The 24,020-nt window shown below is 34.5% G+C and overlaps 1 protein-coding gene across 2 annotated transcripts in view; it reads right to left on the reverse strand.

Annotated features, from left to right (window-relative positions):
- The window catches only part of LOC149797352 (uncharacterized), a 65,191-nt gene that overhangs the window by 25,059 nt on the left and 16,112 nt on the right, over positions 1 to 24,020 (reverse strand). For both annotated transcript variants that reach the window (XM_089962103.1, XM_089962104.1), the window contains 8 exons: positions 20,556 to 20,747; positions 19,340 to 19,567; positions 17,048 to 17,163; positions 9,979 to 10,107; positions 9,202 to 9,443; positions 4,395 to 4,599; positions 3,328 to 3,952; positions 2,420 to 2,514 (listed from right to left, as the gene is read on the reverse strand). In XM_089962103.1, coding sequence (XP_089818229.1) covers positions 2,420 to 2,514; positions 3,328 to 3,952; positions 4,395 to 4,599; positions 9,202 to 9,443; positions 9,979 to 10,107; positions 17,048 to 17,163; positions 19,340 to 19,567; positions 20,556 to 20,747 — 1,832 coding nt within the window. The remainder of the gene's footprint in view (positions 1 to 2,419; positions 2,515 to 3,327; positions 3,953 to 4,394; positions 4,600 to 9,201; positions 9,444 to 9,978; positions 10,108 to 17,047; positions 17,164 to 19,339; positions 19,568 to 20,555; positions 20,748 to 24,020) is intronic.

The raw sequence follows: 24,020 nt of genomic DNA on the forward strand, positions 1-24,020 counted from the left end.
TGCCATCTCACCTCTGTCTGCGTGGGTTCGAGTCTCGGATTCAGCCAATGTGGGTATGTGAGAAAGCTTGCCGGTAGCTTCTCGTGGGTCGGTGGTTCTTTCTGGGGTTTTCTCGGGTTCTTCCTCCACCATTAATACTGGCCGCCATGTATAGCCTATCGTGTGCTGAAAAATGGTGTTAAACCCTACAACAACAACAACAACAACCAGAAAATGCCTATGGTGAAGTACACATGGATACAAAATATGCCAGAAAATGCCTATGGTGATGTACACTTGGATACAAAATATACCAGAAAATGCCTACGGTGATGTACACATGGATACAAAATATACCAGAAAATGCCGATGGTGATGTACACATGGATACAAAATATACCAGAAATGCCTATGGTGATGTACATGTGGATACAAAATATACCAGAAAATGCCTATGGTGATGTACACATGGATACAAAATATACCAGAAAATGCCGATGGTGATGTACACATAGATACAAAATATACCAGAAATGCCTATGGTGATGTACACGTGGATACAAAATATGCCAGAAAATGCAGATGGTGAATGGTTTTTGCATAATCTTGCTACTCAGGATGGATGGATGGATGGATGGAGGATGGATGGATGGAGGATGGATGGATGGACATATGCTTGGCTTGATACATTTTAAGCTGAAGCTTCAAAATAAATTGAGTTCAATGAGAAAAAATGGGAATGCTGCCAAGTGTTAACGAATCACTGTGATTCATATTCTAATTCTTTACTGAGCAATCAATCTGTAAAATATAGTGCTATCAAAGACTTTGTAGAGTCAAAGCTTTGCTCCAAATTCGGATGGAAATAAAATAAAAACAAATCCTAATGTGTTCACAAACCATATGGATGCTTATCTGATCTACTTATTTTTAAACTCATCCGAGAAATTGCTAAGGTGAAGCTTCACATCAAATCTGCTTGAAATCAGACAAAACACATGAATGATAGTGTTCGTAGAAAATGGGTAGAATATTATAAATGTCTCATGGGGAATACCCTTTAAGATATGATTAAAACTGGGTCATTATCAAATTCATTTGAGCTCTTGTTAAGATGAAACTTTACAGTGAATTTTACTGAAATTAAAGAAAGAGTGAATGCTACAGAGTTCACAAGCTATTAGTATGCTATTTCAAGTTGATCAAGGGCAATAACTCTTAGAATATAACCCCAAAAGTACTGATCTTCAAATTCATCTGAGTGCTTGTAAAAATAAAGCTTCATGGCAAATCTGACTGAAATCAAACAACAAATCTTGATCTTTGAGCATCTGCAGGCAGCTTGTGTATACGGAGAGACTGATGAGCAGATGTTGACCATTTCTATGTCCTTTGCCTTAGCTATGGGGGAATGACAATAAGTTTGGAAAGCTGAGAATTAGCAAAGCCACTTCAAGAACTATAAATCTTTAAAATATGTTCACAATGTGCTCATCATTACTAAACTTGTCCAAGCTCTTGTTACATTTAACCTTGACAGAAAATCTGGTTTCAATTGAATCACAAATGTGGAAGCTACAATATTCACAAGTTTGCGCACAATTGTTATGCTAGTGATCAAGGGCCACAACTCTAAGAAATATGAGCAGAACAACATGCTCATCATGGAAAGTTTCTGAGCTCTTATTAAGATGAAGCTTGATAGACACTACTGTGTTCAAATAGCTGTCTATTGGCCATGTCAAAAGTAAAGTAATCAAGGGCCATAACTCAAATATGTGTAGAACATGTTCCTCAATGAATCCATCTGAGTTCTTATTAAGATGAAGCTTGACAGACACTACTGTGTTCAAATAGCTGTGTATTAGCCATGTCAATACTAAAGTAATCAAGGGCCATAACTCAAACAAATATGTGTAGAACATGCTCCTCAATGAATCCATCTGAGCTCTTGTTGAGATGAAACGTAAAAACAAATTTTGCTGAAATCTAATAATAATTGCTAAAGATAGCGTCCTCAAGTTTATGCATTAGCAATGAATACGCCAAGATGATCAAGGACCATGTTATACAAACTTTGTGCAGAACAAGCTCAGCATCAAAATTATCCAAGCTCTTGCTGTCATGAAGCTTCTCTTTGCTTAAATCTCATAATAAATGATGCAGCGAGTCTTCAGTTTTATGCATTAGCAATGCTTATGCTGAAACAATTAAGGGCAATAACTCTAAGAAACATGCACAATAAGAAATAACTTGTAAATGGAACTTGTTCACTCTTCACTGTCACTAGATAGCATAAGTATACAATGGGATTTCCTGACTTGTTCTGTCTCAGAAAGTTTTTCTCATTAGCCATACTTCTAAAACAGGTCCTAGTAAACATGTCATCTGCAGGATTTATGTACAAGTGATTTCCATTAGTAAAATATGAAACTACTACCTTGTTTTATCCAATTTTGGCTGATTAGATGTGGGTTGAGCTATCTTTTCTCCAAGAGGTTGGATCATACATCGTAGTATCTGGTGAATCAAGACCTGTAAAGGTAAATAAAGATATATCAACACTTTTATACTTTTCAATCAATAACAATTATTTACAAGTCTAACAAAATCAGACTGTTTTAAAACTTTCATAAAAATAAATATGTTTTTACAGCTCCTCTGTCCTTTCTCAGTCTTTATTATGATTTTCTTGGATACAAAGCTGTCATGCCATAAACCCCAATTGCTTTTAAAACATCCTCCTATGTGAAATATTCAGGAAACAAATACGAAAATATATCAACATAATTTGACTTTAAAAAATAAAGCATAATAATAACAAATATGGAAATAGTAAAGATTTGTATGTACCATTAATGTCATTTATATTTAAACTAATCTCAGAAATATGTCACAAATTACTTTTCTCAAAAATAGAAATACCATAACATATTTACTAAAATGATGAAGGTAGATAAAACTGAGAGGGAATTAGAACTATCTTCAGTATCTGGTTCCTCATTATATCCTACTTGGTGTGCATCTTCAGTTATTCATTTATCAAACTTTGTTTATAAATATAATTAATTCTGAAAAATAAAAATCAGTTTGGTCAGTATCGAATTAAATTTTGCAAAGCACTGTAATAATATGCAGATACATGAGGAGAATATAATCCTCGCTACGGTCAAATGAAGTTTTTTATCAATTTTAAAATATCCTTGGAGATCTATTCGTATGAAAGGTACTGTTTCAAGAATTTATCTTATATTTTTAAAAATTTTGCAAGGAAATAAATATCATTTTTTAATACATGAAAACACAATCTGCATGGATAATATACCTTACTTTTTCCATTACTGATACCTGAATCTCTTTGTCCTCTGCTGGCTGAAATGAGCAGACGGCATGCACAATGCCAGACTCAAATAGACATTTCCTCAACAACCGTCTCTCTGTGTTTGCCTCTTTCTGCTGCAGGTCTAAACGATGTTTAGCAATGATGTCCTGCTCCCCCTGGCTTGCATTTTGTCTTCTAATACTGGCTGTCAGATGAGGATTCTCATTCACCCAAATTCGTTCCTCTGACCTGCAGACCCCCTCCAGATTTGTTCCAAATTCTGTTGAAGAAGAAGATGCAAGAACACTGGCCTTAGAAGCATCCACTGACCACATAGTAGGGACGGATGCAGATTTTAAATGATTTTGTTTGGACTTCTGAGTGGGAATTTTATCTGGCTGCGGTGGCACCTCTGGAAATTCAGTGCAAGTACATACAGCAAAACACAGGAGAACATCAAGCAGGTTGACGATCAGGTCAATTTCAACCGGTTCAAAGATGTGACTGACAGAGATCTGTGTTGGAAAGGATTTATGTTCAACAACATCTAAAAACTTGTAGGAATATGCAAGCAGTAATTCCACAAAAGCGTCTCCACATTTATCCCACATCATCTGGGCCAAGCCTCGATTCACTTTGGACAGCCTGGATCTTAAAAATGAAAGAAAAAAGTTCTTTTCAGGAAAAAGACTGGATGTGAAAATTTATCTTTGCTGTTTTCTCAAAGTAGAAACATTAATCAACCTCATAAAACCAATTAACCATACCAGTTCTTTCTTGAAAAAAGAATATACTCCATTCTTATTAATAAGACTTCTGGTTATCCATTGCAGAAATGGGAGCACTTTATTATATCTAAGCTGTTTATCCAAACTATGATCAATCCAGCAAATTTCATAGAAAAATCTGCAACAGACTGAATTAAGCTGAAAAGACCAGAGCGAATATATCATTAATTGTTAGACTGGATTTGAAAAATCAGACAGTTGCTATTAAAATTTTCTAAAACATATTGATCACATTCATTTCCTCCATCTTAACAGTTAATGGAAGTGTATGTGTTTATCTTTGTCTGAACATGTATGTATTTTACCTCTGTTTCTGGTCATCTGTGAATGAAGCTATGTTGATTTTATTCGCACTGAATCCCAGTTTGGATCTATCTAATGGCCAAAGACACACATTTTGTATAATCTGGATTGCATTACTCAGCTGACCTAGTTGACGGGGACACACATCAATGCATGGTGCCAGATGGACCCTCTCCACTGAACCTTTTTCATCCCTCTGGACCCTTCCTACAGGACAATGAAATGATTCAGCAAATAATCAATGAGATTTGTTTTGAAATTTATGGACACTCTTATATACTTTCCTCTTTCCACACACATAGAAAGGACACATTAATGTTTCACTTAAGCATTATATGTGTATCCATGGCTCCCAAAATGTGCCAGTGACCAGTGATATTGACATATTTTTCTCTCCAAATATTGTCAGCTTCTTGAGTGTCAAAAAGAAAAGATAAAATAAGAAAGAATATTGCAAATGGCACATGATAAGCTTGTCTTATGACCATTTGCCATCAATGACCTTGACTTATTAGCTTGGGAATTGCATTATAATGATTAAGTGTAGACCTGGTTACTGTTTCATCAAAATGTCTGTCTGAGCTAAAAATTGACAACTTGTGTTTTGAAAAAGGTCACTAACTTACATTCTCCTTGTTGTCTTTGATGGCAGGAGCTGTGGCTATGAAAGGCAATTTCAAGTGAAGATATATAACAGGCTAAAGTTTGATTAAGATTTGATCTTTATTGCTTCAAATGTTATACATGGATTAGGGTATATGATTTATATTTTCTCTTGTTGTGACCTTGACCTTGAGGCGGGGAGTGGACACGAGTCTGGTATGCAACATACTTCTTAGTCATGGTATTGTAAAGTGACAGGTTCTGAAATAAATCCAAAAAGTAGATCTCCAATTTACATGTCTATTTACAATTTACATTATATACATTCCACTACCCTTGTGTTAAATTACACAAGAAATTTCCCTAATTCTCTGTGGAATTAGAACCTAACTAATTTTCAACACAGAGATTGAGAAAAATCCAAAAGCTAGAAACCTCTCTACCCATTTGAAGTCTGTGATTCTAATAAAAATAAACTTTCCCCGTCCATAATTCTAGCAGAAACAAGATGCATGGCACGAGTCTGCAAATAAGATTTTTTTCTCACTCCCTAGGGTCACTGCCCTCAGCTAGACAGTCCCATTGTAATTGACAATACGTATGGTAAAGATGTTTATTGCATTCTCAGATAAAATGGGATTTTATCTCTGTTAAAACAATCAAGTTTAATTTCCCTGGCTAAATTCCTAATTATTATATATTCTTTTAATAATATTCATGTGTTGCAATATTTAAACTGGCTACAACATCTGTGTGATCCATCTGAAAAAATTAGCAAAATTATAACACTTTTATCAGCAGATGGACTGAAGTCAGGCAAATGACAGTCATTTAAATAACAAAGGCTTGATGGTTGCATCTCATTTCTAATCAGTAAACAGCAAAGGTGTAAGAATGGTATGATAATCACACCTAATCCATAATTTGGTTTAATGAGCAAATAAATGTCATGACTAGTAACAGTGATGAAGACGACGATGTTACCCTTGTTACAGTGCACTAGGTGATATTTTAGAGAAATAGGTCAGTGTTAAGACATGCTGATCTAATAGACATTTTAGAGAAATAAGTCAGTGTAAGACATGCTGATCTAATAGGCATTTTAGAGAAATAGGTCAGTGTAAGACATGCTGATCTAATCGATATTTTAGAGAAATAAGTCAGTGTAAGACATGCTGATCTAACAGACATTTTAGAGAAATAAGTCAGTGTAAGACATGCTGATCTAATAGACATTTTAGAGAAATAGATCAGTTTAAGACATGCTGATCTAATAGACATTTTAGAGAAATAGGTCAGTGTAAGACATGCTGATCTAATAGGCATTTTACAGAAATAGGTCAGTGTAAGGCATGCTGATCTAATAGATATTTTAGAGAAATAGGTCAATGTAAGACATGCTGATCTAATAGACATTTTAGAGAAATAGGTCAGTGTTAAGACATGCTGATCTAATAGACATTTTAGAGAAATAGGTCAGTGTAAGACATGCTGATCTAATCAACATTTTAGAGAAATAAGTGTAAGACATGCTGATCTAATAGGCATTTTAGAGAAATAAGTCAGTGTAAGACATGCTAATCTAATAGGCATTTTAGAGAAATAGGTCAGTGTAAGACATGCTGATCTACTACACATTTTAGAGAAATAGATCAGTTTAAGACATGCTGATCTAATAGACATTTTAGAGAAATAGGTCAGTGTAAGACATGCTGATCTAATACACATTTTAGAAAAATAGGTCAGTGTAAGACATGCTGATCTAATACACATTTTAGAGAAATAGGTCAGCATTAAGACATGCTGATGTAATAGACATTTTAGAGAAATAGGTCAGTGCAAGACATGCTGATCTAATAAGCATTATAGAGAAATAGGTCAGTGTAAGACATGCTGATCTAATAGACATTTTAGAGCAATAGGTCAGTTAAGACATGCTGATTTATCTGAAATTTATTCAAAATTATACCTACAACATCAGCCCACCCCCAGGGACAAGATCAAAATTCCAAAGCATTGCATAATCTATTCTCATATTACTATTATTGATATAGTATATCTTTTGAATAGCACCAATAGTATAGGAGGAGTTCAAGGACATTACATACACACATGTACGTACACCTGTAGCTATGAAAATATGTGCAGGCATAATGTCCTGACACTTCTTTGGATGTAAAGTTTGAAGCCATGCAAGGTAAGAAACATGTGCGTGACTTTACCATGCCTTGCATCCATCTTTGAAGACAAAAATATGTTGTGCATATCAAATGGCCATTATATTTTAAAAAAACGTATAAAACAACTAACTTTTAACGACATAAATTCTAATATTTCTAAATCATGGACATTGGTTCATTGTAACCTTGATCTTGTTTTTTTTAAAGTCCAAAAGCAGCAAGTTCATTCCTTGCCTCAAGAGCAAACTATACATGAAATTTAATGAAGAAAGATGGTGTACAACATATGTTTTCATGTAGAAACCATTGTTCCCTTTTTGGGTCATCATCATACTGAACTTTGAACTTTAAACTGTCTTCCTCAACATTTATTTCTTACTTCCTTTGCAAACAACCAAGCCATTCACACAGCTGTGTGTACCATGTAGTATTTAGCAAAGTTAGGTTACTGAATTCATTTCCTTTGTTTGTGTTTATTATGACTGTGACCTTTAATTTTATGACCCACAAAATCAAAGCCGTTTTTCTTGTCCTAAGTAAAAGCCATGGTAAGTAGTCATGAACTAAAGTTATCATTTAACAAATGGACAGACAGACAATGTCTAACTGTGGTACTTGGCACCTTATACAGACATGATTTTGTTCTTCCATAAAAAAAACTGAAAAACGGTTAAGGGGGTTTTGGAGTCCTCCCCCAATGGGGTCTTCAGGGGCAGCGCCCCCGATCCGGGGTTCCAGGGGGCCAAAGGCCCCCGGCCAAAAAAGCATTTTACACTCATAAAAAACTGCTCTGGTGCAACTTAATATCATAAAATAAACCAAAATAATCATTTGAAAAACTACTAAACTTACCAAAACTATTCAACTTGACTTCAATACTTTCACAATATATCAGTCACATGAATTTGTTCTCCAATACTATTGATGATGAAGTTATTTTATGTGCATGTCAGTGATCACATCGTAATTAAGTCACAATAATTTGTCAATTTACACAGCAAGTATATTATACTTATCTCTTTTCATAATAAATCTGCAAAATAAACACCCAAGTACATCAAAAATATACAAATAATCCCATACATTCCCTTGTCCTTTTCTACAATGGACACAACCTGTTCATATGCCAGTCGAGCTCGTTTTGTGGCTTTGGCAAAGATCTCTTTAGCCTTCCTTTTGTCACCAATGACTTTTTTGGCTCAATCTGCAATCGTTTCTTTTCCTTCTCAATAAGAGCCTTTTTCATTTCAAACTCATGCTTGTATTGGTGACATGCAGTGTACATATTCTGACAGAGGGCTACATGTGTTCTCTCAAGCAAGAAATCTTTCTTCTTATAGTAATTAACTGCACTTTTTCCAGATGCCTTCTGAGCTGCAATTTTTCCATATACAGCTTCTTTTGTAGGTGCCATTCCAAACTCTTCCAACTGCTATTACCGTAATTCAGATCTTTCTTGCAGAGGTCACAAAATGCCAGTCCTCAAATGTTCTGTTTTCTTATAAACTGACCAACTAAATTTCTGTCAACTTTTTGCTCCAGCCATTCCCATTTCCATATGTTTTTTAAACCTTTATCTAAACTTTTCATGTCATGGTCTCTCTCAACAACTCAGGATGCCATATTTTGCAAGCATGCTTCTTCTTTCCATTGCCATCAGTTTCCATTACACAAAGATTCATTGGATGAATTTATATTTTTGACTAATCAGAATACTCTTTATGACAGTCATCTGCTAATTAATATATGGAATGAATGATTTACAAGGGTCATTGGAGAAAAAACCAGATTGGAGATGATATAAAAACAGACTATATCAAGAAAAATCTGATTCAAGTCAGGAGAAAAGCAAAATTCTGCTTTAAAATGGAGAAAAATCATGTCTGCTTATAGCAGGTATATAAAAATGGGGTAACTAAACCTTTTTATCATCAATTGTGAATAACTGTAAACAGAATGCAATAAGAGGAAAATAATCACACTCACTTTCATGTAATAAAATTTTAAATAAAATGTAGCAACTAACCTTCTTTATCTAAGATGTTGATCACAGAGTCAATAAAATGTTCAAATCCCCTCCACATTCTTTTTTCTTCCTCAAATCTGACCTTCACTGCCCCTGAGCCTTGGTATAGACTTGTTAATGAATCATGGTCCAAGGGTGCAATGAAATAACTGCTGACTTGCAACATGAGATCCTTACACAGTCCAAGTCGTCTACTCTGGGTCAAAGGTCGCATCACATCAAGGGCCTGGGCACGCACCTTTCTGGAAAATTAGTCATCTATATTACACTGTCATGATGATGATTGTGATGATAATGATGATGATGATGCACACAAAATATGATAATAAAAACCAGAATGACAAAGATAATTTTGAAATAAATGTATTCTAATGTTTTTTGAAGATAATTGTAAAAAAATGATGACAACAAAAACAACAAGAGTTCAATAGTTGAATAGTGAATGAAAACATACATTTAATTTCCACACGTGCTGTTTGAATCAACATACAAGTTCTCTTTTCTCAATGCATGCTGCTTATTACTACAAAAATATATTATGGGCATAAAATCATGCACATGTATAAGTTTAAAAAAGGTGGTAGACTTGCACAGAACAGCATGTGAATGCAGTCTCATGCATATGTATATCACTGCATGCGCACAAAAAGTAATGCAGCAATGGACAGGGTCACACGGCTTCTGCCTTTTCTTAAAAAGATCATGAGATCCATTCAAAGAGAAATGATTACATTCTAAGGTTACTCTAATGGCCCTTGGACTGGTTATTCTGTGTACCTGCACTGTGACTCTTTTAAACAACAGAGAACCTTGGGAACTAGCTGCATGCTTCCTATCACTGTGGCGACCCCTGGATCACTGGAAGCGAGCCTGGATAGAAGACGAAGTGCAGCACATTGGGGACCACTAAAAACATAATGTTAACTGGATATATAAAATTACAGGAAAAACATAAACTGTCACTGACAAAATAAGTCTTACAAGACACAATGGAAATTTATGAAGAAAAGCCATAAAAAGAATCACTGATTCCCCTGTCAAACAATAGCCATTAAAAAATGTACAATTAACATAAATTTACAATTTCATATTCAGTGACTTTGATCTTTGATCTCTCAACAGCAGACTCAATATAGAGCTGCCCTTCCTCAAATGTACTGCAACTATGAAGTTGTAAAAACTAAATGGGCCTGTCAAACTTCCTCAAATGTATTGCAACTATGAAATTGTAAAAACTAACTGGGCCTGTCAAACTTCCTCAAATGTATTGCAACTATGAAGTTGCAAAAATTAACTGGGCCTATCAAACTTCCTCAAATGTATTGCAACTATGAAGTTTTAAAAACAACAGTCAAACTTAAGAAAGGTAGACATATTTAGTGGAACACAAAGTAACAATTTTAGATTCCTGTGACCTTGACCATTGAGAATCAATTGGGAGGTACATCTGCCAAAGTGTAGACTAATTAAAAAGTCTGTTGAGAATTGGGTCCAGGGAAACAGGACTTATACAGCAGAAACCAAATATTGAAAGGTCAGCTCCAATGACCTTGGTATTTCACCTCTTGGCCTCAGATTCAATGGGTAGTGACCCCTACCCAAGCGTAAACTTAATCAAAATAAGCTTGACTTATCATGCAGAAATGAAACAGATTTTCAGCTCCAGTGATTTTGACCTTGGACTCAGCAGTCCCATAACTGAAAGGCTTCTACATCAACCTATGTATAAGTCTTATATGAGTCTTGAGAAAAATGACAACAACAAACCAAAGTTATTTCATGGAAACCACACTGTCTATGGATGGACACTGTCATTGCTATATTCTATGCATCTTTGGTTGGGGGGATAACAATGGACCAATTAGGCAACAGAAGTCACATCACTTCTGGAATTACAAATGTGTTCCAGGACAAATTATGCAATGGAAGTCTCATCACACCTGGAAATACAAATGTGTACCAGGTTATGTTAGCCATAAATATTCCTCAGCATTTGTATAACATGACTGTCTTAGTCATGAATATTTCTCAGTATTTAAAGCATATGGATTTATAACACTGATAAGTAACACACATGCTGAAGAAGTTACACTTATGAAAATATGTTAAAAAAGAGCACAAAGAAACAAAGACATGCATCATCATAAAATATCAATATTACAGTATTTTCACACACGTTACCATGGTTACAACGTGAGCAATTATTATATCCATTCCAATATCCTGCCTCAATATCTACACAGAAAATATCCAAATGATAAAATAGGCATTAACATGCATAATTAAAATACTTCTCCCAATTAGTCCTGTGGCCTTCCTTTCAAATGTGATAGATAAAGGGGAATGGACTTATCACTTGACAAAGTTTTCTTTAATAAAAACTGGTCTTAATTTTGTAAAAGTAGCTCAAGTGCTTTTCAAAAGGCTTGTGTTTATCATTACAGAAATACATTATGTATAACAGAGAAAGTTTTCTGACAGTCACGAACACATGGTGGCTTCAATCTTTTGGCTAAAACATTATGATGTCTACGCATTTCACTGACAAAATGTAACCCAAAAACAGAACAGAGAAATACAAATATTCAAACATTACCAGCAAATGTATCATGAAAAACAGGATGTTCTCTGCTGTCTTGTCACTAAAATATAGCCATCAAAAGAATGGTTGATTACCCCACACACCAACTGTAGCTATTACAAAATGTAAATTAACATAATTACAACTCAAATGACCTTGATCCAAAGCTTAAAATAACAGCACTCAGTTTATACATGTACATTACTTCTGCTAGTACCCATCTGTACAGCACTTTCAACTTCTGTGTTATTCTACATTTATTTATATATATATTTGCTTTATTTGTATTTAGTTGCTTCTTAGCTTGTCCTGTATTTGGTTCTCGGTAACAGTGCTTATATTCAGAACCAGTTAACACTGTTGATTCTAATAAAGAAATAAAGTTGTCCAATTTGGAATGCCTTAAATGTTGATCTAAAGATAGTCTTACACATATCTGACCATTCCTTCAGATATATATCTTAACACCTTGTCTTGGGAATAGAATAAATATGGGGATGTTGATTCATACATGTGTGCCAGCTATGAATGTGGTACAGACTAGGGCCTATACATGTATCCCAACTTTGAATGTGGTGCATGCTAAGGCCCTTGGGGATGTTCATTCATACATGCGTCCCAGCTATGAATGTGGTGCATACAAGTTCCCTTGGGGATGTTCATTCATATATGTGTCCCAAACTGGAATGTGGCACATACTAGGGCCCTTGGGGATGTTCATTCATACATGTGTCCCAACTATGAATGTGGTACATACTAGGGCCCTTGGGAATATTCCTTTATACATGTGTCTCAGCTATGAATGTGGTGCATACTAGGGCCTTTGAGGATGTTCATTCATAAATGTGTCCCAGCTATGAATGTGGTACATACTAGGGCCTATACATGTGTCCCAACTATGAATGTGGTGCATACTAGGGCCCTTGGGGATGTTCATTCATACATGTGTCACAGCTATGAATATGGTACATACTAGGGCCAATACATGTGTCCCAAGTATGAATATAGTGCATACTAGGGCCATCAGGGATGTTCTGACATATATGTGTCCCAGCTATGAATGTGGTACATACTAGGACCCTTGTGGATGTTCATTCATACATGTGTCCCAGCTATGAATGTGGTACATACTAGGGCCCTTGTGGATGTTCATTCATACATGTGTCCCAGCTATGAATGTGGTACACACTAGGGCCCTTGTGGATGTTCATTCATACATGTGTCCCAGCTATGAATGTGGTACATACTAGGGTCTTTGGGATGTTCTTTCACGCATTAAAAACATAAATAATGTGCTTTACGAAACTGTAAATTAGTAAACTGATAGGAGTAAGTGTGTAACTAAAAGCCATGTTTCTTGGGGGTCATCTCCAAATATGTGGTTCTAGTGGAAATTGCTTATTGACATAAAAATGGCACATTCTGACCCAAATAAGCAATTATTGTCACTTATAATTTGACCTGATATTGTTATGCATACACCAATTCAAAATCTGAACTCCAATGACCTTGAAGTTTGAATTTTTGAACCAAAATAAAATGGTAAGCTCTCCATGCTATTCAGCTGGAAGGTGTGTGTGTGTGTGTGTGTGTGTGTGTGTGTGTGTGTGCACATACAAAAGTGTGTGTGTGTGTCTGTGTCTGTGTGTGTGTGTGTGTCTAACAAAAATTACATTATCAGTACCAGTAATGTTGACATTAGACCTATTGGCTCCTGGAATTGATAAGCAGATGCCACCACTCATGAGCAACATACTTATGAAATTTGGTGAAAATTGGGTCAATATAAGTTCAGTTAGTATGCAGACATGAAGAATATAATTTCATATCATGTGACCTTGACCTCTGATTTATCAATAGTAGACTCAACAGGAAACTGCCCTTTCATAAATATAATGTGTATGTGAAGTCAATAAATACGGAATGTGGGGAAAAAACCCTGATAAATGTAGCTAATGTAACCTTGACCTATGACTTCTGGGTTCAAGAATCAATATGTATAGTGTTGCCTACATGTAAACTATGAAGTTTAATGAAAAATTGACCCAGGAAACCTGACTTATTCAGTTGAATCCAATCAAATTACAATCTTCATTCCGGTGACCTTGATCTTTACCACATGGCCTCAGAATCATTAAGATGCTGCCTATGCCCAAGTGTAATCTACCTATAATGTTTGGTGAAAAAAAAAGCCAATAAATGTTGACTTATAATGTGCAAAGGAAAATTACATTTTAGCTCCCATGACCTTGACCTTGAACACAGCAACCCCAAAATCAATAGGCTTCTGCCTCAACCTGTGGGTAAGGAATGTGACAGGTCTGATGCTCAAAAAACCATGTCATCTATACACGGAAGCAAAGTACTATAACTGTATTCTCCCTGCACCTTTGGCCTGAGATGGGGGGGGAGAGACAATAAGAAATACTTGGTCGAATATTTGCTTTCATGTATCCATAGTGATTTTCCTGGATATTCTATGGTCTATAGAACAGTTACCAACTTAATACCTATCATTAGTTCTCCAATTTGTCAGCTATATCATTATATATTTCATACTCTACGGCAGGTTTCTAACACTTCCCCTCAAGTGAAATTTTAGGACTCTCCAGGACCTCAAAATAAATTTCCAGTACCTCAAATATGATGGAATAAAGGATAATGCACAGCAGGGTTTTTAATCAGTTACCAAAAATCAGCTGACCAACCATGTGATCAAAATATTTTTATTATAACTAAAAATGATTTATTATTTTGGAGTGAAAAACCATTACATTGCCAAGTGAATTCAGCATAAGCAACTGAATGTCTTGAATCAAGATTTGCTTCTTTCAAAATTTGCTATTTTAACTCTTTAAACCCCAAGCTTATAAAGATTTTTGACAAAGTCTGAACCGTGCATTATATTTCATAAGTGAATTGTAAATGAGGCAGTTTTTGTATAAAACATTCTTAGTCAAGCTGTCTGAAAAATCACTTTTTCCTTGCATATTTATGACCATTTCAATCACAACAATAATCCAAGCAAACCAATGCAATATATAGAAATGAGATGATTTCAAGCTATGACTGCTTTGACTAAGTCAATGAGGAAAACACTCACAATGACTTAGACAACTAGTAAATTATAAAATAGAAACATAACTTATGTTTTATAGATTGCTAGAATAATCAAGTATTGTTGAATCGAATTTACAATGTCAAGTTGGTGAGGAAAACACTCAATGACTTAGACATTATATTTCCCTAAGAACTTTGTTGGACCTATAATTTAAGAAAAGGAACTATATATTTGTAATGTAGAGAAATTTCTCTGTATGTCTTTAGCTTCATAAAACTAATTAAATAAAGAAAATAAATAAAGAAATAAATAAAAGTATTGGTCTGTAAGGACAACACTCACTTAACCACATAACTGAGTTTCAAATAACAAATGATATAACAATATCTAGTTTGCTTGTAAAAATAAATTAGAAATGACTAGAATGCATATAATTTGGAAGAAAGAAAGGAATTGAAAATAAAAAAAATAAATAACTTAAATAAAAAAATTATTTGTACTTAAATAAACTTTAACAAAAATTTACTGTCCAAAATATTGCCTAAAGTTACATAACTCTATAATAAACTAAACAGAACAAAATAAAAAAATAAAACTCACAATAACTGTGATGCACCTAGTTTGATGGCTGCTACCTGACTGAACCCCACAAGCAGCCCACAAAGCCTTATATACTCCTGACAAAACCCACAACCAACAGAGCCCACAAAACCCACAAATCCAACAAAACCCACAATGCCCACAAAACCCACAGTTCTAACAAAACCCACAATTTTTGTTGGAATATTCAAACAAGCATGAGCTAGTATTGTATGTGAATATTTAGTCCATTTTCACAATGATTATTTACAGAAATTACCAGCTGGATATTTTACACATTGCTACATTGCAACTGAATTGCCCCAAGAAAGACAAAAAAAAAAGCAGTTTTGTATTTCACAGCACATACCGTGTTATGCTGTTGTTCATAGCAATGGTTCGAAACCATGTTATGCACTCTTACAATATTACCGAGGTAGACCGCATGACAGGGTAGTCAACATGTGTATGTACCAAAGAAATAAAGAAGAGAAAAACCAAACTTATATGTGATGATGTATACAAATGAAACATCTGGGGCTATAAACACATTGAGTATGTATCGTACAGTCTTAAACAGTTAACTAGAAATAGTCATTAATCAAATTATCATGGATGCCAGTTGCTGGGATGATACTCCCTATTTTCGCTAACTCAAAACATGTAGACTATTCCAACTAACTATTAATCGACGAAGTAAACAAAACAGAGGATGCTAGAAAATATTAACGTTAGCTCATTTGAGCAATTCACTGGTAGCGCACTGATTTTATATAAAATAAACTGATACCAAATTGGGTGGCTTGTATGAATTGTGTTTACCATATACAATCATGCACATCTCACCCCCTAAATGCAGGTTATTACAGATCATTTCATTTTGAGTGCAGTAAGGAGGATGTTATTGCACTAGTCAAATTTACAGAACTAAGAAAGTACATTTTGAGGAAATTCAGGATGTAAAACTGTAAGTATATTTTTTGCCATTCTTATTACCAGCTAAAGAAGACACCTTGTCACTTGCATGCTATTTGTAGGGACCTGAGCAATTTTATGACCTGTCTGGCATCTATCACTAGCCTAAATTCGAAGCAATTATCAAAAAAGTTAACATAGAATATTGCAAAGCAGCTGGTTTGTGGCAGTCCACAAAACAGCTGCTTTAGTTCACTCAGAAACAAATTTAATCAACCAAAACATAAAGTGTCTCCTACATAAGTGTACATGACTTGTTTACAAAGTAGATCCCAATACCTTATACTACAACTGGGCACATATGTTGTGCATGTGCGTGCAATATGAAGGTGTTCAATATAAAAAAAATATTGCACAATTCTGACAATGTAAACTTAAAGGAGACAAAAATGAGCATATAATAAACACAGATGTGGGGGAAAAAAATCCAATCCAAAAAGTTGGAATAAATAGCAACATTTTTCACAAAACTATGTCTCTGATACTGAATGTCAAAATTGCCTATGGCAATTCAAATTCTCCATGAAACAAAATACTTGAGAAATGAAAATTTCCAGATTTGTTCCTCTGACTGCCAGTCATAATTATTCACAACTAGCAATTTTGGACTGCCAAATTTCACTCACAGTGTAAAAATACTAATTACTTACCATGGTCCCTCTCTGATGATGCTGATAGCAACTGGTACAGCACTACTGTCCAGTAGATCAGGAGGAATACAGTCAGTGTGTGAGACAAGATTGGTCAGGATCTCCACATATACTTCCTGGAAAAGAAAGCAATATGTTCCAAATGAATTACTTCCTGGAAGAGAAAGCAGTACACCACTCACTCGATAACTTGTGCCCTGATAACTCGTGAACCCGCTTATGATGCGAGGTCAGGCGTAGATCACATTTTTCATACCAGAAAATACCCCCAAAATTGATCCCAATTTGTTAAACTTGAAGAAAATCGTGATCAAAATTGGTAACAGAAACTTTGATGTATCGCTTGTTTTATTGTCAAAAACGGTAGATAGGACCTGGAAATTTTAATCAACACTATGAAATATCAAATTTAAAAATAGGTCATACAATTGTTTTACATTTTCTTTCCAAAAGACATTCCTAGTACACCGCAATTAACGATATGTAAAGAAATTTTGATCAATGAAAATGTCACATTCACTGAGTGGAGGCAGTACTTTAATAAATAAATACAAATTAAAAAATTTTTATCAATTGAAATTTGTGTTCTAGTTATATCTTTTAGTTCATTTTAAGTGTAATTGTCATAAATGTAATGTGTCCTCTTGAAATTAAACATAAAATGCATCAATCTACTGTAACTGCTATGTCCACGAGCATTTCTCTGAGAAAATAATTAACTGCCGTGTTTTGATAACTGACTTCCAGAAGTATTTGTTGTATTGTTGCACTGAATTAAAAGCTGGCCGCCTTAGTATTATCACGTTAATTATGTCTTTTGAAGGAGGTGGAATAAAAGAAAAGCTAAAAGGCACGAAAATCCAACAAACTTAAAATCTAGCGGCCCCGGTTGTATGTCGGGTGAACTCACTTCATTTCATCAATCGAACACTTATAAATGTTATTGTGTATGTAATAAAAACTACCTTAAATTAACTGACTCTTTAATAACTGTTATCAAAAATAACAAGTCAGCCAAGCACAATGAATATTTCGTAAAACAAAGAGCTTGATTTCACAGATACGGACCATTGTGGGCAAGTGACTTTCAGAGAAGTCTTGAACTGGTACTTAGAGATATCATCAAGGATGATAAGAAGTTTCATTATTACTTCCAATGAAATCATGGCATCAATATTGTACTAATTTAACAATACAAAAATTGAGTTTCAACAAAGACAATTGTCTCTCGAAATAAATGTCGCATGTTTTTGAAAAAAAGGAATCTTGTTTGGTGGTGTATCAACAGTAGTCTAGTTTGCTACTCTGTGGACTCACAATTTGGCAGGATAATATTAAACATCAATATGTGAACCAGTCTCATCAAGAAAGCAAAAAGCAGTGACATAATACATAGATTTTTTTTCGCATACATGTGATGGTTGTTGAAACCAGCTGGAACAATCTTTCATATGTTGGACATTTTGAAAATAAATGTTATTTAAACAGAATAATGAAAACCTTCATTAGAAAAACACATTATTAAAAACTATTATCGATGTAAAATGAGGATTCAGTCAATAAACAGCCCAGTTCCCTAGTGCCGCTCCCCCCACGGTTTTCTCGATGTCAAAGTGATTTATTCCAATTTTTGGAGGTCCCTCAGTAACTCCTGCCTCGCTTATAGTGCAGTCTATGTTTGTGGACCCCATTGTGCGTGAGTTATCGAGAGAGAGGTGTATGTTCTGAATGAATTACACCTGGAAAATAAAGCAATATTTATGAATGAATTACTTCCTGGAAAAGAAAGCAATATGTTCTGAATGAATTACTTCCTGGAAAAGAAAGCAATATGTTCTGAATGAATTACTTCCTGGAAAAGAAAGCAATATGTTCTGAATGAATTACTTCCTAGAAAAGAAAGCAATATGTTCTGAATGAATTACTTCCTGGAAAAGAAAGCAATATGTTCAGAATGAATTACTAGGAACTGCTCATCCCGACAACATATGAATGTGTTTGCTTGAACTTAGCAGAAAGTTTGCTTTTATTTAGTTCAAGGTTTATATTTTTTTTAAAACACTTGCAATAATAATATTGTGCCATATGTAAGCCTGACAAAAAGTTTCTTCATCTAAAATAAGCCATATACTTTTCAGAAGCACTTTTTTTATTAAATTTCTCTTTGCCCCAAAAGTTACCAGATCAGTAAACTTAGCATTTGTTTCATATATATATTTGTTCTTTGCATTCAACAGTGAGTTAAAAAGTCACTTAAATATCTACAGAAAATTCCAGCACATTTTTCCTTACCCTAAACTTAGCACTGGCACTTCTGAGTTGCAGAATGGCAGGAAGGACATCCTCCATTATTATAGGTATGAACTCATCATAGGAAGACAGGGTCCTGAAAACACAACATGCTGCATACTTCACATCCAGCTGCCCACCAGCATTGCGGATCATTCTCAGCAGAAGGGGCAAGAACCTTGCCAAACTTATTTCTATCCATAACGACTTCAAGTGTGGGATGGAAAATATCTACAACAGACAACTGGTACAAAATCTGATTCCTTTCTAGTGAAAATTCTGAGTCATGGCTGTCAAGTGTCAGAATAGTAAAATATATTCTAACAATGATATTGTACACGAATATATTTGTTTATTATATACTTAAGTGTGAAAATTATTAGTGAAGTATTTTTCATATTTTTTTCATTCCTTTATTTTGATCAGCCAATAAATGTGATTGAAATTGATATGAACTTATGAAATGGGGGTGTGGATGGTGAAATGGGGGTATGTAGATGGTGAAAAGGTGGGGGTATGGATGGTGAAATGGAGGTGAGTAGATGGTGAAAAAGGTGGGGATGTGGATGGTGTACTACAAAGTGAATTTAATCTTCAAAGCTTTTATTCAGAAGGAAGTTTGATACATAATAAAAAGAAATTTTCTTTTCATGTGTAAATACAGGATATATTTCATCTTGAGACATAAAAAGTGATTTTCAATGACCCTTAATGACCATGTGAAGCCTGTAAATAATATTCAGTGCTTGTTAAAAGAGATTTGCTTTTAAGGTTTTTCTGCTGTTAGTAATATTGGCCATATTTTATGCAGAGCTCGACATGTGATTGAAATTTTGTTGTCACTGATTTCAACAAACTTAATCACTTGAACTTTGTTTTCTTTGCCACAACTAATTCCACTGAAAATCTATTATACAGATTTTTCTCTCATTTGTCTTATGAATAGTTTTATATAAGATAAATCTTTTGAAACATTTTTCTACAACTATGTACCCATTTTTTTACTGACCTAAGGCTAAATAGCACCATTATTGTCCTTCTTATATAAAGGAAAACAAAAAATATATTGTGAACAATTTTAATATATTTCTTTTGTGCATCTTTGTTCATGTGTAAAGTGTTTAAGCATCGTTTGAACTGTAAACAATAAGTACTACAGCAACAGCTGCAACATTATCTATTACAAATTAATATCAATTATGGCAATTCATAAGTATACCATTTCCAGCAATGAAAGTGAGGCTCTGTGAATTGGACTGGACACTTCCGCTGCCAATGTTTTGTACAGGAAGTCCAGAATATGATTCTGAACAAAAAACTCCACATGGCCTTGATGATTACACATCTGTCTCATCAGTATCAGACAGGCCTCCTGGACTGGCAAAACAACGCTTGTCAAAACACTCAGAATCTGCAACAGAATGAAACGGACCGTTTTGATATTGTGGTCAATCCTATTGAGTTTTTATTAATCTTATACCTATAATCCATAATAGGGCCACCAGTTGATGCTGGTCTCAAGGATTTATAGTGTGACAGTCTAATGTTTAATCCAACCAACTAATGATGCTGGTCTCAAGGATTTACACACACTGAATCAACAATACAAGTAATTCCATCAAAAATAAGACAGTATAATGTCTAATAAAACCAACTATTGATACTGGTCTCAAGGACTTATATTGTGACAGTCTAATGTCTAAGCCAACCAACTACTGATGCTGGTCTTAAGGATTTATATTGTGACAGTCTAATGTCTAATCCAACCAACTCATGATGCTGGTCTTAAGGATTTATATTGTGACAGTCTAATGTCTCATCCAACGAAATATTTATGCTGGTCTCAAGGATTTATATTGTAACAGTCTAATGTCTCATCCAACCAACTACTGATGCTGGTCTCAAGGATTTACACACACTGAATCAACAATACAAATAATTCCATCAAAAATATGACAGTATAATATCTAATCCAACCAACTATTGATACTGGTCTCAAGGATTTATATTGTGACAGTCTAATGTCTAATCCAACCAACCACTGGTGCTGGTCTAAAGGATTTATATTGTGACAGTCTAATGTCTAATCCAACCAACTATTGATACTGGTCTCAAGGTATTTATATTGTGACAGTCTAATGTCTAATCCAACCGGTCTTAAGGATTTATATTGTGACAGTCTAATGTCTAATCCAACCAACCACTGATGCTGGTCTAAAGGATTTATATTGTGACAGTCTAATGTCTAATCCAACGAACTATTGATATTGGTCTCAAGGACTTATATTGTGACAGTCTAATGTCTAATCCAACCAACTATTGATGCTGGTCTTAAGGATTTATATTGTGATAGTCTAATGTCTAATCCAACCAACTATTGATACTGGTCTCAAGGATTTATATTGTGACAGTCTAATGTCTAATCCAACCAACTACTGATGCTGGTCTAAAGTATTTATATTGTGACAGTCTAATGTCTAATCCAACCAACTATTGATGCTGGTCTTAAGGATTTATATTGTGACAGTCTAATGTCTAATCCAACCAACTATTGATGCTGGTCTTAAGGATTTATATTGTGACAGTCTAATGTCTCATCCAACCAAATATTGATGCTGGTCTCAAGGATTTATATTGTGACAGTCTAATGTCTAATCCAACCAACTACTGATGCTGGTCTCAAGGATTTACACACACTGAATCAACAATACAATTAATTCCATCAAAAATATGCACACAGAGAGATTTAAAATATTCAATAATTTTGTCACAGTTCATATAGGTCTGCATTCAGCGGGGAAAAAAAGCACAATCACATAACAAATGATGAAGCACATGTACTTTTCAGTACATCCCAAGTTGGTAAAAGTTAGTTTGCATTTTAAGCAGTTATGTTGGAAAATGAAAGAATCCATCAGATTCCAATGTTTTTGTTTAAGTTTTGTCCTTTCTTTGAAGAAAGGTTCTTTGTTTTTATTGAAGATTGTAGTCTGTTTTCTTTGATGAAGGTTGCATGCATTATTGAAGTCACCACTAATGGATAGTTTTGGAGAACCAAACAAATGCCTGTTTCTTATTGTGGTGGCAACATCAAATAATTGTACTGCATGACTGAGACTGATTTTATTTTTCCAGTTGCTTAGTATATTTTCATAGCAATAGGTGCTTCAAAGGCAATCTGTCTTCTTTGAAATTTCAGCAAAGTATTTTTATCTGGGTACATTTTTTAAAAAGGAATTGGCCGTTGTTTTGATGATTGTAGTTACTGTTCCTCTCTGCCTATTGAATAGAACAGATCTTTTTTTTTTTTTTTTACATTTGTGGTTGTGGAGTGATGCTGCCTTCCATGCATGCATCAGAAATTTAAAAAGGGGTCCACGGGTAATAGAGACATATGTGTTCTGGTCTGATGACAGGGATTACTAAAGAAAATGTGAGTGTTCTGAAGGATTTAATTCTGAGTGAAAAGAAGAGGAATTTTATTAACATCCTCATACAAATGTCAGTCTATGTAAATATATTAATTACTAGCAAGCGGCCAAAAATCCAATGAAAGATAGATTATAAGATAATGCCTCACCCGGTTGATCTCTGCTACCAGAAATGTCAACAACAAAAAAGCGGAAATCTCACAACATACAGTATTCATGCTGGATGTCAACATAAGCAGATTATCATATAACAATGCACTGTTAAGATGGTTTGTCAATATGGACAAAGAATTTGTTTATGTAACAATAGATAAATTTCAGTGCATTTTATATAAAGTCTGCGGCTTCCTTTCATGGGGCCTCTGAATTTCTCCACTCCAAACCACTGATTGTATATACAAGTTTAAACAGCCAACAATGTCCCCAATAAAAAAAATCACCAGATGGTATATTTTGCTGCCAATAAGGAAAAACATCACAATTTGTGACATTGGCAAAGCCCTGCATGATCCCTGAATAAAATGTTTGCATGTTATTTTTCATACTTTTAGAAGAAACAACTATTTTTTCAAGAATGAGATAAATGCATACAAAATTTCAGGAGTCATGCCATGATTGTCTTGTATTATTCATGTGCGATCTCTTTCCCAAAATGATAATAAACTTTTTACATTTTTGGTGGGGTACTTTTAAGAAAGATTTTTTTTTTCGTGTATGAGAAAAATACATGTACACTGTATATGAAATTTTGGGAGCCACACCACAACCGTGTTATATCTGAATTTGTGTTATAATGGAGCATGCTATAGCGGGGTCACACTGTATCTATATTGTGTATAAAGGCCATTTGTAAACAACAAGGTTACTTAGCTAGCTTTTGTCCATTATTGTAAGTTGTATATAATATCTTGACACATATTTTTAAGTTTGGAATATTCTAGAAACAAACTTGTTTACAATTAGATGGAATTTTCCTATCAGGAATGACTGTCATCCAAGGAATTCAAGATTCAATTGCACCTTAGGTCAAGTGAAATATGTGCAAACAGAGGCTTCATAAACAAGTATTCATTCCAGTTTTATGATCAGTCTTTAGAATCATTAAATAGTTGTGTTCAGATATAATTTGAGAAGAATTATTTGTTCAAACTATTCACTGGAATTACAAAGTGCTCATTATTCTTTTGGACCAAAACAATTCTTTGGGATTATTGAAAACTCATTCAAAGACATTCTGGAATCTATCATTGTGG

This window comes from Sinohyriopsis cumingii, chromosome 6 (genome assembly GCF_028554795.1).
Source record: "Sinohyriopsis cumingii isolate HCF-2022 chromosome 6, ASM2855479v2, whole genome shotgun sequence".
NCBI lineage: Eukaryota > Metazoa > Mollusca > Bivalvia > Unionida > Unionidae > Sinohyriopsis > Sinohyriopsis cumingii.